Source organism: Acinonyx jubatus, chromosome C2, assembly GCF_027475565.1.
Source record: "Acinonyx jubatus isolate Ajub_Pintada_27869175 chromosome C2, VMU_Ajub_asm_v1.0, whole genome shotgun sequence".
Classification (NCBI taxonomy): domain Eukaryota; kingdom Metazoa; phylum Chordata; class Mammalia; order Carnivora; family Felidae; genus Acinonyx; species Acinonyx jubatus.
The window spans coordinates 47,643,862-47,661,490 of record NC_069384.1 but is presented as its reverse complement, the minus strand read 5'-3'; the positions used below and the strand labels follow the sequence as shown (position 1 = coordinate 47,661,490).

Here is a 17,629-nt window from a genome sequence, read left to right as displayed (position 1 = left end):
TGTAAAGGAATTTTATTTTGGTAATTGCTTTGTGGATCAGCCAGTGAGCAATCCTTTTCTGAACATCTGGGACTTTCCCATGATGCAGGTTGATACGGGAATGACAGGTTATTACAATGTAGAAATGTAGGAATCTGGGCTCAGCCATATGACTTACTAGTGGGATGTTAGCAATTGTTCCACAAGCAGAAGCTTGAATGCATTTTGCTCAGTAGAGCCGGCCTTTTTTTATTGCTCTTTGGAATCCTAACTTCACTATGTCAAGAAGCATAGACTGGCCTAATTGATGATGAGAGACCACATGGAGCAAAGCTTAGTTTTCCCAGCTGAGCAGCTCTCACTCAAAACCAACCAACCAACCAAACACCATCAGGCATAAAAATAAGTCATCTTAGACCATCCATCCATATTCAAGCCATCCAAGACCAGAAAAACCACCTGATCAACATTCAAATTTATGAAAAATAGTAAATATTTGTCACTCTAAGCCACTAAGTTTGGGGTGGTTTGTTATGCAGCAAAAGCTAACGGATACAATGAAAGATAGTTTGTTAAGCAATTAAACTGTGACCTGATTTTCACTGTAACTAAGCCAACTTAAGAACAATGATCTACCAGTCAAAATTAGAGATACACATTTGTTGCTGTCCATGGCCAAAATGATACCGTTTTGTACAAAGCAAATATAACTAATATGCAATTAGACTAAGATTTTACCAAGATTTTTCTTCATTACCAGTAAAATAAAGATTTGAAAGATTATCAGTGATAGTCTTTTCCCCCCACATTTCCTCTCAATGTGGACTATCATTCATATAGGAAGATGATACTTACTCTTGATCAATAAAGCACATATTTAAGATGATATTCCCACTAATGACAGTTTTCACCCATATGTGCATACCAAATGGATCCATTCAGTGACCAACAAAACTCACAGATGTGCTTATAGTAAATGTACTGGTGATAAACACAGTCTTGTAAAATTAAACCTGCTGGGTTCATGGCTTCATTAGCACTGTGTTCTAACCAATCTACATTGTTGGGAGGTGGGGATGGACAGTATATTTGTTTAACAGTTTCTGTTATTTGTCTCTCCAACTGAAAGCTGTTTTGTTTACCAGGGATGACAATGAAAAAGCTTATTGGAGTCAGAAAGGTTATAGAAAGGAGAGAAGCAGTATACATGGGAATTGATAATCCAGAGAATCCAGGGAGCATATGTCCCCCCTGCAGGAAATGTGGACCCAATGTTTCCAGATGCTCCAATATTTTCAAGAGAAAATACAATTTTTAAGTTAAATCTCCCAATTTTATATGTTTTAAATGAATTTTAAAAACAAAGCCATACTCAGATTCAAGAAACACATGTAAAATATAGCCTGTAGCTCTAGTTACCAGCATCTCCTCACAATCTTCCAACTTCTTCAATTATCCAAATCTTATTTCTTGAATATTTGAGACTGGGAGAGAAAATTTTTTTTTTCTTGAAGTCTTTGGGTTTAGTTTTTAGTTGGGCTCATATAGCACAAAAGTGTGTTATGTAATACATTGTTGGAAGATTTACTTTCTGAGACAAAGTTTAAAAGAAAATCTGCCTTGCAAACCACGTATCCTTACCATTGTACCAGAATCTGAAAACTCTTTGGGGAACCGTGGGCATATTAAAGTGCTGTATTATGTATCAGATGAGTCATGCCTGAAGTTTCCCATAATTGGTAATCTTACCTTGTCAGATTGCGATTATTCTTCCATATCACTTTGACTATGATGATAATAAATATAACAATATTGTTGATGAGGATAATAGTCACAGGTAAGACGAATGACCATAAAAATGGACTAGTTATAAGATCTTTTTTATCTGGAACTGCCAGCCAGCAGCTACGGAGAGAAAAAAAAATAATTTTAGTAGACTACAAAAGCTATACATACTGGTTCTCTATGTTATTAACGTTACTGACATTCATTTTACTGAAAGAACTGCTAAAAGCCAATATTGCTTCGCATTCCATATATTTGAAATGACTTTCAAGAATTCAACCACTAGAAAAAAAAATGAAACGGATTAGTTCTGCCATATTTCTTGATGTATGGGCTAGTGGAAAGAAAATGGCTTTCCAGTCAGGCAGACCAAATTTACATGTCGCTCTATCACTTACTAGATGTCTGACTTCAGGGAAGTTATTGTTTTATTTCATTCTTGAACATGTAGGACACAAATGGTTCAAAATTTTAAAGGTAAAAATAATCAGAGAAAGACAACTACCCCTACAACCATCCCTCCTACAACTATCCCTTCTCACCTAGTTTCTATCTCCAGTGTTAATCAATGTTTCTTGTGTATTCTGCCAGATTTAGGCTATGCATAAACCATCAATTGTTTTTTCTGATTTTTAAACAAATCATAATATATGATACTTCTATACCTTACTTAACAACATCTCTTGGAGATAACTCCAGATGAGATTATAAAGATTGTTCTCATTACTTTTTATAGCTACATACTGCTCCATTATTTTGTTATACCATAAATTACTTACATAGTTTCTTACTTTATAAAAATATTTTAATAGTTATTTAACCTTACTGCATCTGTTTTGTTTTGTTTTTTTTTGTTACTGTTACAATTAGTGATGGTGGTTTTGGTGATGTTTTTTCTCATCTATGAAGTATAGTAATCACTTCCTGGCATTGTTGTAAGAATGAATTCATTTATTTAATAAGTATTTATAGAACACATGCTATGTGGCAGACATTGTTCTAGATATCAGATATTAGAAGTGAACCACAAAATAATCCAAATATTCTTTCTGTATGACATGATACTATATATAGAAAACTCTAAAAACTCCACCAAAAGAACTGATAAATGAATTCAGTCAAGTTGCAGGAAATGAAATCAATGTACAGAAATCTGTTGCATTCCTATACCCTAATAATTAAGCAGCAGAAAGTGAAACTAAGAAAACAATGTCATTTACAATTGCACCAAAAACAAGAAAATGTCTAGGAATAAACTTAACCAAAGAGGTGAAAGACCTGTACTCCAAAAACTATAAAACACTGATGAAAGAAATTCAAGATGACACAAAGAGATGGAAACACATTCTATGCTCATGGATTGGAAAAAAAAATATTATTAAAATGTCTATACTACTCAAAGCAATCTTCAGATTTAATGCAATCCCTATCAAAATACTGTGGGAAATAAGCTTAGAAACTCCCTGGGCTTGAACCAATGGGTTAACAAGGCATAAAGAATTACAAAGCCATAGGATGCTCACACCCAAGTTTGGGTAAATAAGATTAGGTGAATAAGGATAGAGAAGGGGGGCTAAGGCCCCCAAAATAGAGTAGGGGGGGCAAAGCCACCAGAATTGGGGGGGGGGCAAAGGCCCCCATACAAAGGTATATCTGGTAAGCAAGATTAGGTATTCAGGGCAAAAATGCCCCCCAATTTAGTACTATAACAGAAAGCTGCTTTCACAGAAAGAAAGGACCAAATCAGGTAAACAGGTACCTAGGGCTATAGACCTGATGTGGGTGAAGCTGCTCAGAGTGGAGCTGATTAGCAAAAGAAAAGGTGCCTTGTTAACCCTGAGGTTACTTGCTCTATCTGTTTTATCCCCTACACTGGTTAAGATAAACAGATATGGTGCCTCATGTCTGCTGTTAACAACCTCCTGCCCATCTGCCTGGCACCAGGATTTTGTTTTATATTGACCCAAACTCCTAACACTGTATATCTTCAAAACCCCCTTTCCCTCATGCCCATGCGTTTATGTTCACAAATTCATTGTCTCTTTGTACATGTCCATCACATTTGTAAGTCTTCTGATCTTAATAAATACGGGCAAGGACGCTTATTCGGAGCTCTTGTCTTTTCCCAGACATTAGCCATCTCTCACTTTTAATCCTGCATCCACTCTCTTGCTGAACAAGAGAGAACTTTAGGCATAGAGTCTACAACAAATACTAATAGCATTTTTCATAGAACTAAAACAATCCTAAAATTTGTATGGAACCACAAAAGACCTCAAATAGCCAAAGCAAATTTGAAAAAGAAAAACAAAACTGGAGGTATCACAATTCCAGACATCAAGTTATATTATAAAGTGGTACTTTAAAACAGTATAGTACTGGCATAAAAACAGACACACAGATCAATTAAATAGACTAGAAAGCCCAGAAATAAACCCACAATTATATGGTAAATTAATCTTCAACAAAGAAGGAATGAATATACAATGGGAGAAAGACAGTATCTTTAATAAATGATGTTAGGAAAACTGGACAGTTACATGCAAAAGAATGAAACTGGACCATTGTATCTTACCATGCACAAAAACAAACTCAAAATGGATGAAAGACCTATGTGTGACGCCTAAAATATAACAACCCTTGAAGAGAGCACAGGCAGTAATGTCTCTAACATTGGCGACAGACACATTTCCCTACATATATCTCCTTAGGCTATGAAAATAAAAGCAAAAATAAACTGTTGGGACTATACCAAAGCAAAAAGTTTCTGCACAGTAATGGAAACAATCAACACAACTATAAGGCAACCTACTGAATGGGAGAAGATATTTGCAAATGACGTATCCGATAAAGGGTTACTATCCAAAATATGTAAAGAACTGATACAACTCAATATTGTAAAACAAATAATCCAATTAAAAATGGTCAGAAGACATGAAAAGACATTTCTCCAAAGAAGACATCCAGATGGCCAACAGACACATGAAAGATGTTCAATATCTCTCATCATGAGGGAATTGCAAATCAAAACTACAATGAGATAACACCTCATGCCTGTCAGAATGGCTAAAAAGAAAACACAAGAAACAGCAAGTGTTGGCAAGTGTACAGGCAAGGGTACGGAGAAAAAGGAACCCTCTTCGTTAAATTTAAAGAACCAGGAATGCAAGCTGGAACAGCCACTATGGAAAACAATACGGGGGTTCCTCAAAAAAATAAAAATAGAACTTCCCTACAATCCCAGCAATTGCACCACTGGGTATTTACCCAAAAAATACAAAATGACTAATTCGAAAAGATACATGTATATCCATGTCTATTGAAGCATTATTTACAATAGCAAACTATGGAAGCAGCCCAAGGGTCCATCGACAGATGAATGAATAAAGATGTCTCACACACACACACACACACACACACACACACACACACACAATGGAATATTATTCAGCCATAAAAAAGAATGAAATCTTGCCACTTGCAACAATGGATGGAGATAGAGAGTATAATGCTAAGGAAAATAAGTCAGAGAAAAACAAATACCATATGATCTCACTCATATGTTGAATTTAAGAAATGAAACAAATGAGCAAAGGAAAAAGAGAGAGAGAGACAAACCAAGAAACAGACTCTTAACTACAAAGAACAAACTGATGATTACAAGAGGGGAGTTGGGGGGGGATGGGTGAAATAGGTGATGGGGATTAAAGAGCACACTTACCATGATGAAAAAAATTAAAAAATAAAAATTCCTTTTTTTAGTGATTTTGAAGGAGAGGAATACATAAAACTAACAAATAAAATATATACTGTATCAGATGGTTACCAGTGCTATGGAGAAAAATAAAGCAGGTAATGAGAGTAGGTATTACTATGTGTATGTGTATGTATATGTGTTGGGGGGGAGGGTTTCAATTTAAATAGAGTTGTCAGAAAAAGCATTATGGAAAAAAGTGATATTTCTTTCAGCAAAGATCTGAAGTAGATCAGGGGGAGGGTGTTCTAGGCAGAGGGAACAGCAAGTGCAAAGGCCCTGATTTGAGAACTGAAGGAATAGCAAAGAATCTAGTGCAGCTAGACATAGTATGTAGATGGCATTAGTGAAAAGATGCAAATTATGTTATGGCTTTATCAGTTGTTGCATGTACTCTTGATGAGAAGGAGAAACCTGACATGATCTGTCTTGAGATCTGGAAGTATTACTCTAGCTAGATGCAGGGATAATAGAAGAGGATACACAAGAGTAGGAAATCACCTAGGAGTCTATTACAATAATCTGGTGACTTGGACCAGGAGAGGAGATGTTAGGAAAGAGTCTGATTCCCAATATATTTAAAGTAAAGCAAAGGATTTATTTACAGGTTGGATGTGAGATGTAGGAGAATTAAGAGTGATTCCAAGTTCTTTGGCCTGAGTACCTAGAAGGATGGAGTTTACCATTAGTGAGATGGGGAAAATGAAAAGAAGAGCAGGTTGGGGAGTGAAGACCAGAAGACATCCCATTAGACACCCAAGTGGAGGTGTCAGGTGGGCGCTATTATTTTTTTAATGTTTATTTTTGAGAGAGAGAGAGAGAGAGAAAAGACAGAGTGCAAGTGGGGGAGGGGCAGAGAGAGGGGAGACAGAATCTGAAGCAGGCTCCAGGCTCTGAGTTGTCAGCACAGAGCCTGATGCGGGGCTCCAACTCAAAACCGTGAGATCATGACCTAAGCCAAAGTCAGATGTTTAACCGACTGAGCCACCCAGGCGCCCCAGGTGGGCATTATTATTAACAAAATAATTTAAGACTCCCTGGCATTTAGTTAATGTATGTTTTCTTTCCCCTGCGGGCAAAACAACATTATTATACATGTCAGAGGATTTCTAAACTGTTTTGCATTGTAATTTGTTATATTTTAAATTATTAGAAACTTATTTCTAATCCAAATGATCTAGAAGGAAACTGGGAAGATGTTCAAATCTCTGTAATGAATTAAAAAATAAAAAGGAGTGCCTTCATCCATTAACAGATAGAATAGGTCTATCCTTAAATAAAGTGGTGAGAGTGAGCAAGTTTATCTTCAGGATTTTAGGCTTTCCTTTCATGTGTAACTGGAGGCCAACCCTCCTGCCATTCACAGAAGAAACAGGAGAGCACTTGGCTGAGAATTTAATGAAATCCTTCTGAGAGGAAGGATTTCAAATCTCTAGAAGCAACTTGGTGACAAAGCAAGCGGCTATCAAAAGTTTTATTTTTTAAAAATATTTTTTAACATTTATTTATTTTTGAGAGAGAGAGAGAGTGAGCTGTCAGCACAGAGCCCAATGCAGGGCTCAAACTCACGAGCTGTGAGATCATGACCTGAGACAAAGTTGGGCACTTAACTGGCTGAGCCACCCAGGCACACTGCAAGTGGCTATCAAAAGTTTTAAGTGAAAAAGATGAACACGCTTCTTATCTAGGCAGTCTAGAGAAACACGGCTTAAGAGGGGAAGAAAGGATAGAGAAAGAAAATGAACAATACACATCTATTGGACAAAGGCAGACTTGTTAATTATGAAACAATTTGACAAATACATATACATATACAAATATATATACATATATATATTTTTCCTTACCTGAGTCTTGAGTTGTTTCTACTTTTGACAATACAATTTCTGAGGATTACTATTTGTACTATAGATGTGTGTGTGTGTGTGTGTGTGTGTGTGTGTGTGTGAATGTGTGTGCATGCGTGTGTGCCTATAAATGTACGCAGGACTTCTCAGCCACCTCATACCACTGGGGAGACCTGGAAGGGAAATAGGCTTAGATACCCATGGTCGTCGGGAAGTGTGCACTAAGACAGGACTCCTCACCCCCTCTTTCCTTTGTCCTTCCTGGAGAGAGAGTCGTGCTTAATCTCTTCTCATAATAGCCTTTCTTATTGTTATTCTGGGTTTAATAACTCAGATTTGAGAAATAGGCTGTCTAAGAGAGGATGGTTCCTACAGTCAGACTAACCCTTTTAGGTATGGAGTGGAATTTCTAGAATTAAGATTGGAGAGCACACAATGGAGGCTGATCTGACAAATAGCTATGGACCTGAGGTCTGGAGAGCATCACAAGTGGACCTCGGATGAACTGTTTAATTCCATGGTGATTTTGCCAGAAAACATACCATGAAGACAGCTCTATATCATATGCAGCATTCACCTGAAAAGAATTTCCCTCTCGGGCATTATAATTTTCCATGTTACCTCAATCCTTCAGGAAAGTATGAAACAGCCTATATGATGGCAGCACTGACAATCAAGGGATGGAGCATTAAAGAGGAGTGTGTCCTGCCCTGCAGTCACCCCTTAATTGGGTCCTTGCAGAGATAGCCGTACATGAGGGGAACTGGGTTAGGGGTTTCACGTGTGACTGGCAGAGCTGGGAGCAGTGGGGGAGAGTGTGGGATATGGTGGTATAATTGCTGGGAGGGTAACTCAAGAAACCAAAAAATACTCCCTTCTCTTTCCACATACATCCTGAAAAAATGTGACCATTGATGCATGTGTATAGGGTGAAAGGTGGGGGATGAGTCCAAGATGAGGCAGATATTCATGTTAAGCATCCTTCCTCTCTTTCCAACTTCTATTATCCGTTGCTTAGTGTCTTCCTTAACACCTACAGTGTGCTCAGGAAAGAATCTGCTCTTAATTATTTATAGCTCAATGTGAATATATCTAAGATGGTAGGCTTCTTTCTCCTGAAGGCCTTGACAGTAGTATGTCTAGCCCTGTCCCAGGGTTAGGGAAGGAAATCAGTGATGCTATATGAAGTGAATTACCTGTCCCGTGAGATATTTGCATCTTACCCCTGTTCTGTAATTGTGGAATTAAAACATTTTTTAACTAATTAAAAGATATTTAACCCTAATTAAACAGAGAAAATAGTACCTGGAGTATTTGGCCCCTAAAATCAAGCCAGGAAGATAGCTTCCTAGTCTACAATTAGGCATGGTCAGCCCTGGAACTAGATATGCACCCTGACAACACAGACTTTCCTTGGGTGTACTGGCACATTTCCTAGAATTCTGTTGTTGTTTTTTTAAGTTGCTTTGGGACCTAAGGTGGATCTGGGGATGAGAATGGCTGGATTATAAAAGGAGAAGGGAGGATAAATTAAAGAGCAGTTGCTGTTTGGCAGCAGACACACATGTAAAGAGTTCAGCTCAGTTTTCTTCTCTCCCACCTCACATAAAAAGCAAACACCATACAGTCAGGTATTTCCATTAGTAAGAGTTAATTATTCACACTATAATCACAGAAAGAATTTGTAATGTGTGATAAATCATCATCAAGTATTCATAATAATCTTATCAATATAGAACTGGTAAAAAGCATGGATAGTGCTTTTCAAGTTATGAAATATTTTCACACTCGCTTGACCCCTCACCATGACCTCAGAGTGGGTATTACTATCATTGTAATTCCCATTTTCTAGATTAAAAAAACTAAGATAAAGGGTTACTACGGATCACACATATTGTGTCCTATGATTTTCAGGCTTAATTAAAGAAGACAAATCTAATATAAGAAGTTCAGATTATAAATTTAGAAGGTAATTACTTGTTTTACAAAAGGATTTATCATAGGAAACTTTTATGTCACTATATTTAAAATATGTGTTCTTTGAGAATTTGAAATACCCACTTATGACAGTTATAAAGTGAGATTCATATGTACATTGATACTTACATTCAATATCACTGAACAGTTACACTCTTATATCAAATAAATGAACATTTCTTAAAAATATAAACTCACATTTCCTCTTGCCGGTACTCTAACTCCCATTGTGGATCATTTCTATTCTGAGAAAAAATAATTCCCACTGTCAGAGCCACCACGATAGCTGGGACTCCTATGTGGCAAAAGAGAGGCACCAAATTAATAATTTACCCAAAACTGAAATTAATTATAAAAGAACACAAATGAATTATACGTCTGACCCTTTTCAAGACTATGTTATTCTTTCTACTCTAGACAATGTACTAAATGACCTACAGATGTAGGTCAATCGTGGACATAATTTTTCTGTAACTCTTTGCCTCTGTCTTTTATTGTTGGCTGTACATAATAACCTGATACTATTTCTGATTCCTTTGTAACACTTACCACAATTTCCATTCTTAAATGGCCTAATTCCTCTTTCACTTGAAGAAATTTAAATTTATATACCACGAACACAATTCTTTTCTGGAACTTGAAAATTTTTGAAATTATTTTTCTTAGAGTCACTCTGGTTTTCTTGAAATATTTCTTTTAAAGTAGCTGGGAAACACATTATATGTGGTCTAAATTTCAAATCAAACTACTAAAGATGTTAAAGGAAATTAACATTTGAGTTTAGCTTATGATGTGACTAGTACAGCTGCCTGATCACACGTGTCTCCTTCCCAGGAGTGTGAACAACCAGGCAGAAGGCACTCCTGGTGGTGCTGGCTTTCCATCACCCCTACCTAAAGGACTTGGGCTGTTAGGCCTTAAGTAGGTATTCCTTTAAGTTATTTCAAGAAAATTAATGTATGACTAAGTGGAAAAGCAAACACTTGCCCCATCCTATTAAAGAGATGAACACAATGAAATGTTGAGGAAGAGGCTTCATGGTCCTAATTAGCAGGAAATAGAGTTGGGCAGCACTGATTCCAGTCCAGGTAAATGTCACTAACAGGAAATAGTGGAGCAAGACAGCCATCACAGTGCAGGTGGGATTCGAGATGACAACAGTATCTTGCGTGGGTATTTCATTTTTATCAGAATCCATCTTATTGGTGTCATTATCACGTTTCACTAAGTTTTTATTGGAGTTTTCGATTCCAAACACAAAGAGGAGGTTAAAAATCAACATTGATGTGCACAGGCTGACGAACACCCAGGTTACTGAGGTTTTTCTGACGTTCCTAAAAACAAGTAAATATAATTGAACAAATAGAACATCTGCAAAAAATAAACTCTAGTGAAATTGTGAGTGAAAAATATTATTACTCGATGTAAATCCAGCTCATAGCCCATGGGCCAGCTGGTAAACCTACCTTTCTAACTGCACCAGAAGAGCTCACTGTCCTCTCATTTCCACAGAGAAGTGAGTTAGAGAAAATAGGTCAATACATCTTTTCTTTTTTTTTTTTAAGTTTATTTATTTATTGAAAGAGAAAAAGAGAGCAGGGGAGGGAGGAGAGAGAGAGAGAGAGAGAGAGAGAGAGAGAGAGAGAGAGAGAGAGAGAGAGAATCCCAAGCAGGCTCCATGCTGTCAGCTTGGAGCCCAATGTGGGGCTCAAACCATGAGATCATGACCTGAGCCAAAACCAAGAGTCAGATGCTTAACTGACTAAGCCACACAGGTGCCCCCGATACATCCTTTCTTGAAACTGTTATAATAAAAGGTAACTGCTATTCAGCAGAGAGGACTCCCACTGGATTCTACTTTCTGGTATCTATATGCTGTGTAATCCTCTCCCAGGGCCAACCTGTGACTTGATCTCCCTAATGAAATGCGCCAGAAGGCCTGGAAGCCAGGGCCAACTTATTCACCAAAGTAGTGCTTAGGACCAATGATAGTTTTATGGCCCACAGCAAAGTTTTAACTCCTTTTAAAACCAAAGGGGAAAATAATTAACTATTATAGGTCAAAGAATAAATATGAACATATAATATATTCACCTTTATACCTATACAGTGGTGAAACATTTTCTGATTTTTTTTTTAATGGAGGAAAGACTCCATAAAGGCACTCTGCCCATGAAACTCAAAACAAGCTTTCTTTCCCCTTCACGCTTCTGGAAGTTTTGAGCCACCAGGTAAAAAGTCTAGCTAACCTATTGAAGAAACTGCACAGGAATGCTCTGGGACTATGTGGAGAGGGAGAAAGACCCATCTCTCCCAGCATACCAGATGAGCCCCAGATTAGCCCAACTCCACCCACCATCTGACTCCTCACAGGAGACCATAAGAGAGACCAATGGAAGAATCACAGCTGAGCCCCATCAAGCCACTTGAGCTCAAATTAAGTCCTTAGACATAAATTAATGTTTTAAGCCACTAACTTTTAGGGCCTTCTACTATAATAGACAATAGGTTCCACTCCAGATTTGCAAACATATACAAAGGCCAGCTATAGAAAGACTCCAAATGGATTTTTTTTTAAATTTCAAAATAGGAAAAAATTCCACATTAGTAAGTGAACATATGTTCAAATGTGGAGAAAAAGTCTCTTGTACTTTAAAAAGTATTTTATATAAGGGTGCCTGGGTGACTCAGTCAGTTAAGTATCTGACTCTTGATTTTGGCTCAGGTCATGATCTCATGGTTTGTGGGTTCGAGCCCCATGTGGGGCTCTATGCTGAGAGCAGGAGCCTGCTTGGGATTCTCCCTCTCTCCTAGTCTCTCTGTCCCTCCCCCACCCTGGCATACACACACACATTCTCTCTCTCAAAACAAATAAACATTTAATAAATAAATAAATAAATAAATAAATAAATAAATAAAGTCTTTTATATAAAAAAAATCAAGTATGGATTTTAAAAGAAGGCCAGTTTTTAAGAGTCTCTTATAGTTTGCCTCCTTCCCTCTCTTTTTTCCCCCCTTCACCTCCCCCATGGTCTTCTGTTAAGTTTCTCAGGATCCACCTAAGAGTGGGCACCCGTTGGGATGAGCACTGGGTGTTATATGGAAACCAATTTGACGATAAATTTTGTATTAAAAAAAATAAGGCCAAATATAATTTTGAACTACTTTTATAAGTTTAAAACAAAATGGTATAAGTTTAGCTTATATTACATTTAAAGAGTAAGGTTTTCATAAACATTTTAAATTAAGTAAAAATATTTAAAATGTGTTCCATGGTCTATTGCTACTAATGACATTCTTCATAATTTGAGTAGACTGATGATTACTATCCCTCTGAAAGGCTTATACTCAACAAAATTTCACCTGTGTCCAAGAAACATAATTTAGGAAATACTTGCTGACAGTCAAATGGCCAAGATGCTCTGGATGATCCTTATAATATAAACCATGCTTGAAGACTGTTCCTTTGTTTGAAGACATAATTTCTGGGGGGTAGAACCAAGGATTCTTTAAAACTTTTGAGTTTGTTACCTTCTCACCTTTACCTAAGATCTTTGCTAGAAAAGAAGAGCCTTTTCTCATTTTGTCTGCAAGCTGGCATTGTTTACCAGGAGTCTTTAAAAGGCAGTGGGAGGGAGAGAGAGAGAAAATGAGAATGGGTGTGTGTGCTCATGCTCACATGTGTGTTCTGTGGTGGCCTACCTGTGTATATTCAGATTGGCAGAGAATTCAAGGTTTCCCTAAATAAGGGTTGATCTCAAATGTGAGGTTTCATATTGTCTTTACTGTGCATGTATTGTTTGCCTTAATGGTTAAAGGCAGATATATCCATAAGGCCCCTTTAATGACATATTATAGTTCTCTGTATACTATGGTATGCAGTCTTATATTAATGAAAGTTACAGAATGTCCATTCACTACCATCTAAGCCTTTCTGGGTTTTTCAGAATACAAGGCCTCTTCAAATAACTATTTCCCTAAGTTTATTACTGTGCTTAAAGTTCTAACATCTCCAAGTACCCATTTTTAATATCTCAGAATCTGATGAATAAGTCTGCTTACTAATTACATATCCTTTATGATTTTATAACATTCCATCATGAACCTTCTCAGTCTTTGGATTTCTACAGTGCATAAAAAGTGTATATTTAAACAGAACTCTGCTCGTCCTCTTGATGTTTTAGTTGAGATTTTCTGAATAATTCAAAATTTAATTCAGTCTTTTGAAAGTTTTAATGACCAGAACTGCAAAAAGTACTCAAAAGATTCCTTTTATATAAAAGCAAAGTTAGCTTCTAATTTTTTTCCAGTTTCAAACAGAAATTGTAATCCACAGGAAGAACAGGCTATTTTCAAATAGCCTGGCTCTTCTGTACATTTCTATATTCTGTACATTAATATTATGTTATTTTTCTATATAATATATATAATTAGATAATGTATTATAACATATATTATGTAGCTTATATATCTTATGTATCTAAATTATTTATAATTTACTATAAATTATACATATTATATGTAATTTATATATAATTATGGGGGACCCTGTCCATGAACAAAGAAAACTATTTGATTCACGTTTAGAAGTCAATACCATTTTTTAATTTTTGTTTTTGTTTCCTGATGAATTTTTAGTGACATACATGGCAGCATAACTGTGCTAAGAAACATGTCAATAGAGAATGAAAAAAAAATCTGAAAACCACTAGAAGTACTGAAATTTTAGGCAAAGACACTAGTTATGTACCTACCACAACTTATTCAAATGGGTTCAAAAACTGTTCAAGTATGATTACGATAGAAAGACAAATAAAAGGGGGCCCTGGTAGCTCAGGTGGAATGCGTCCAACTTCAGCTTAGGTCATGATCTTGCAATTTGCAGTTCTTGAGTTTGGGCCCTTCATTATGCTCTCTGTGCTAGCATAGAGCCCATTTCAGTTCCTCTGTCCCCCTCTCTCTGCCCCTCCCCAACTTGCTCTTTCTCAAAGATGGACATTTTAAAAAAAGAAATACAAATAAAAGGACAAATATAAGAGCCATTTCATTTTACATAACAGACCTGTAACTACATGGCATGCAATGTTCATTCAAGGCACTTACCACTATTTGTAATCATATATTTAATTCTGTATATATCTGTATAACATCTGTCTTTGCCAAAGAATATAAATATCATGAGAAATGAGAGCTTACTTGCTGTTCATAGTTTGGTATTCAGTTTGTATGTGGTGCTTGGCCCATAATTAGCACTCATTATAAAAACTTTGAGTGAATGGCAAGAGATTCATTAAGTGTGATAGATAAAGAAGAGGAATCAAAAGGAGTTCTGGCTCTTTGAACAAATGGCTTTTTCTGAATATGAGCAGAGAAAGTGAAAAATGTGCCTGGGTCATCTTGCTGTACCTGAAATTAAAAAGTGCTTAAAGACTGCTAGGGACATGCCAAAACAACATGAAGAGACTCCCTCTGGTTACATTCAAGAGTACACTTCTTTACAAAGGAATAGAGTAAATAAAGAGAAAGAATCATTTTCAACCATCAAGGTAATAACATATTCCAATAAGAACCATTGAGTAAAAGTTGGGGGACAGAAGAGTCACACAATTTTAAAGTATCATCCCACAGATTACTTATTGCTTACAAAGGGGAAAATATTAACCTTTAGGGTGTAGAATTCCACTAGACACCACTGTAAACAAGGAATCCAACTTAATACAACCAATAATGGGACAGACTGACATCACATGCTTCTTGCTATATATACCACACTGAAAAAGACTTAATGATGTAGTATTCTCATCAAAAATATTTAACCCCTATCTAATCATGAGGAACATTTCAGACAAATCCTAAACTGTTGAATATTCTACTTTCTACAATATAACTGACACGAACATTTCAAAAGATTTAATGTCCCCAAATACCAAAACAAACAGAAAAGCAGAGGAATTATTTTAGGCTAAATGAGACTAAGAACCACGACAACTGGGGTTCCTGGGTGGCTCAGTTGGTTAAGTGTCCAACTTCGGCTCAGGTCATGATCTCACAGTTTGAGTTCAAGCACCACATCAGGTTCTATGCTGACAGCTCAGAGCCTGGAGCCTGCTTCAGATTCTGTGTCTCCCTCTCTCTCTACCCCTCCCCAACTCGTGCTCTGTCTCTTTCTCAAAAATAAATAAACATTAAAAAAATTTTAAGAAAAGAAACATAGCAACTAAATGAATTGGGGAGGGGGACCACTCAGCTATAACGGATATTAATGGAACAACTGCAGAAATTTGAATATGGATTGTATATTAACACAGTAACATTATATCAATGGTAAATTGGTTGAGTTGAATTTCCTGAGTGAGAATAATGGTATTATACTGTAGAAGAGAATACCCGTGTCCTTAGGAAATGCTTGAAAATTTAGCAACTTTTCTATAGGTTTTCAACTTTTTAAATAAAATTTCAGGAAATATTTTAAACAGCAATGCTTTCAGAATAAAAGGTTCTGAGCCTACACATCTGAGAAAACACTTATGAGAGAATTTAGTAGGGAGAAAGAATTCTGAAAGAAAGATGAATTCATCTTGGGATATCTTGAGTTTGTGAGGAGGACCACATAGGAATACTCAATAGTCCCACTTATTCTACAGATATTCCTCTACTAAGGGCCAGGTACTGTGCTCAGTCTTGGGGATACACTAATCAAAACAAAACAAACAACAATAGAAACAACAAAATCAGAAAAAGTCACTGTTCTCATTGATTTTCATGCTGATGGGGAAAACAGAGAGTACCCAGGTAAACTAATAAATAACAAACTTATATTTACATATTGATAAAAATGTAGCATTTGAAAAAAATAACAAGTGCTATATAAAATTGGACCTTTAGTGAGGAGGTCAAGGTGGAAAGAAATATGTGTTTATAGGTAATTTTTAAAGTTAGATTTCTTAAAAATTATTTATTTTTGAGAGAGAGAGCACAAGCTGGGAGTAACAGAGAGAGAGGGAGATGGAGGAGGCAAAGCGGGCGTTATGCTAACAGCAGAGAGCTCCATGTGGGGCATGAACCCAAAATCTGTGAGATCATGACCGGAGCCAAAGTCGGACACTTAACTGACTTAGCCACCCAGGTGCCCCTTAAGTTAGATTTTTTTCGAACTATGGAATTTAAAGACTTTTTAAAAGTTTGACCATTTGAAAACTTAATATGTATTTTAAATTAGTTTAATTTTCAAAAATATTGTTTAGCAATGTTTTGCTCTTTTATAAATGCAAATTGGTAGGTATGGTTCTATTCAACACAAAGGAACTATATAGCATTAATGAGCTATGGGACCACACTACTTTTACATGACAAACTTATAATCACATGGTATGTAATTTTTCTTCAAAGCACTTACCACAGTTTTAATTATAAATTTATTTGTATGTATTTCTTAGCCTCTTCAGAACTGAGTGTGCTCTTCTGTAAGATGAACTTGTTGAACTAATTCTGATTTCCCTTTTATCTCCAAGAGACCATATTATGATGAGAATATGTGCAGAGGAAATAATATCAAGATAGCAATTTTTCTTATAAAAGGAGCCTGTTTCCCTTCTTACCTGGTGACAATCTGAAATACAATTGTAAGGGCCAGACCAGTAATGGACAGCGCACATCCAACATTGGATAATATGTCTAGTGATGCAGGATATTTATACTTCTTTTCGAAACTCTAAAAAACAAGTTAAGACTCATATTTTTTACTAACAATTCCTGAAATGTCTATGAAAGTCAACATCATAAAAAGTTACATTGGTCAAAATAACCAGATAGTTGCCAGATATGTCTTTTTATAAAACTGTTAATATATTTTAAAAAGAAATAAATTAACCCCTTTTCTCTAAGCAGTTTATATGAATTAGAGTGTTGAGAACAGTTATCTAACCAATTCAGTTAAAGAAAACATATATACTTTACCTCAATGTCTAAAATCTAAAATTTATCCCTCACGTTATTTTTGTATGTAACTATCATCCAAGAGGAAGTATGCATATCTGAGCTAATGCACTAAAAATAAAGTTGCAGAAATGTTTTTTGGACATGGAAAGATGTTCATGTGATCCTGCTAATTTTTTTTAAACCGGCAGTCTTATTGTTGTCCAATATATCTATATCTAGCCCAGTATTTTAACATATATTCATAGATAAGTATATTCTATGGAGAGGTAATAATGGTGGTCACTGGGTGGGTAGGATATATATAATATTTTTGCCTGCCTTTATTTTAATAGTTAAAAAAATAGAAAGT

The 17,629-nt window shown here is 36.1% G+C and overlaps 1 protein-coding gene across 3 annotated transcripts in view; it reads right to left on the bottom strand.

Annotated features, from left to right (window-relative positions):
- The window catches only part of ADGRG7 (adhesion G protein-coupled receptor G7), a 71,171-nt gene that overhangs the window by 11,610 nt on the left and 41,932 nt on the right, over positions 1-17,629 (bottom strand). For all 3 annotated transcript variants that reach the window (XM_015065947.3, XM_053220773.1, XM_053220774.1), the window contains 4 exons: positions 16,941-17,053; positions 10,330-10,676; positions 9,541-9,637; positions 1,729-1,884 (listed from right to left, as the gene is read on the bottom strand). In XM_015065947.3, coding sequence (XP_014921433.1) covers positions 1,729-1,884; positions 9,541-9,637; positions 10,330-10,676; positions 16,941-17,053 — 713 coding nt within the window. The remainder of the gene's footprint in view (positions 1-1,728; positions 1,885-9,540; positions 9,638-10,329; positions 10,677-16,940; positions 17,054-17,629) is intronic.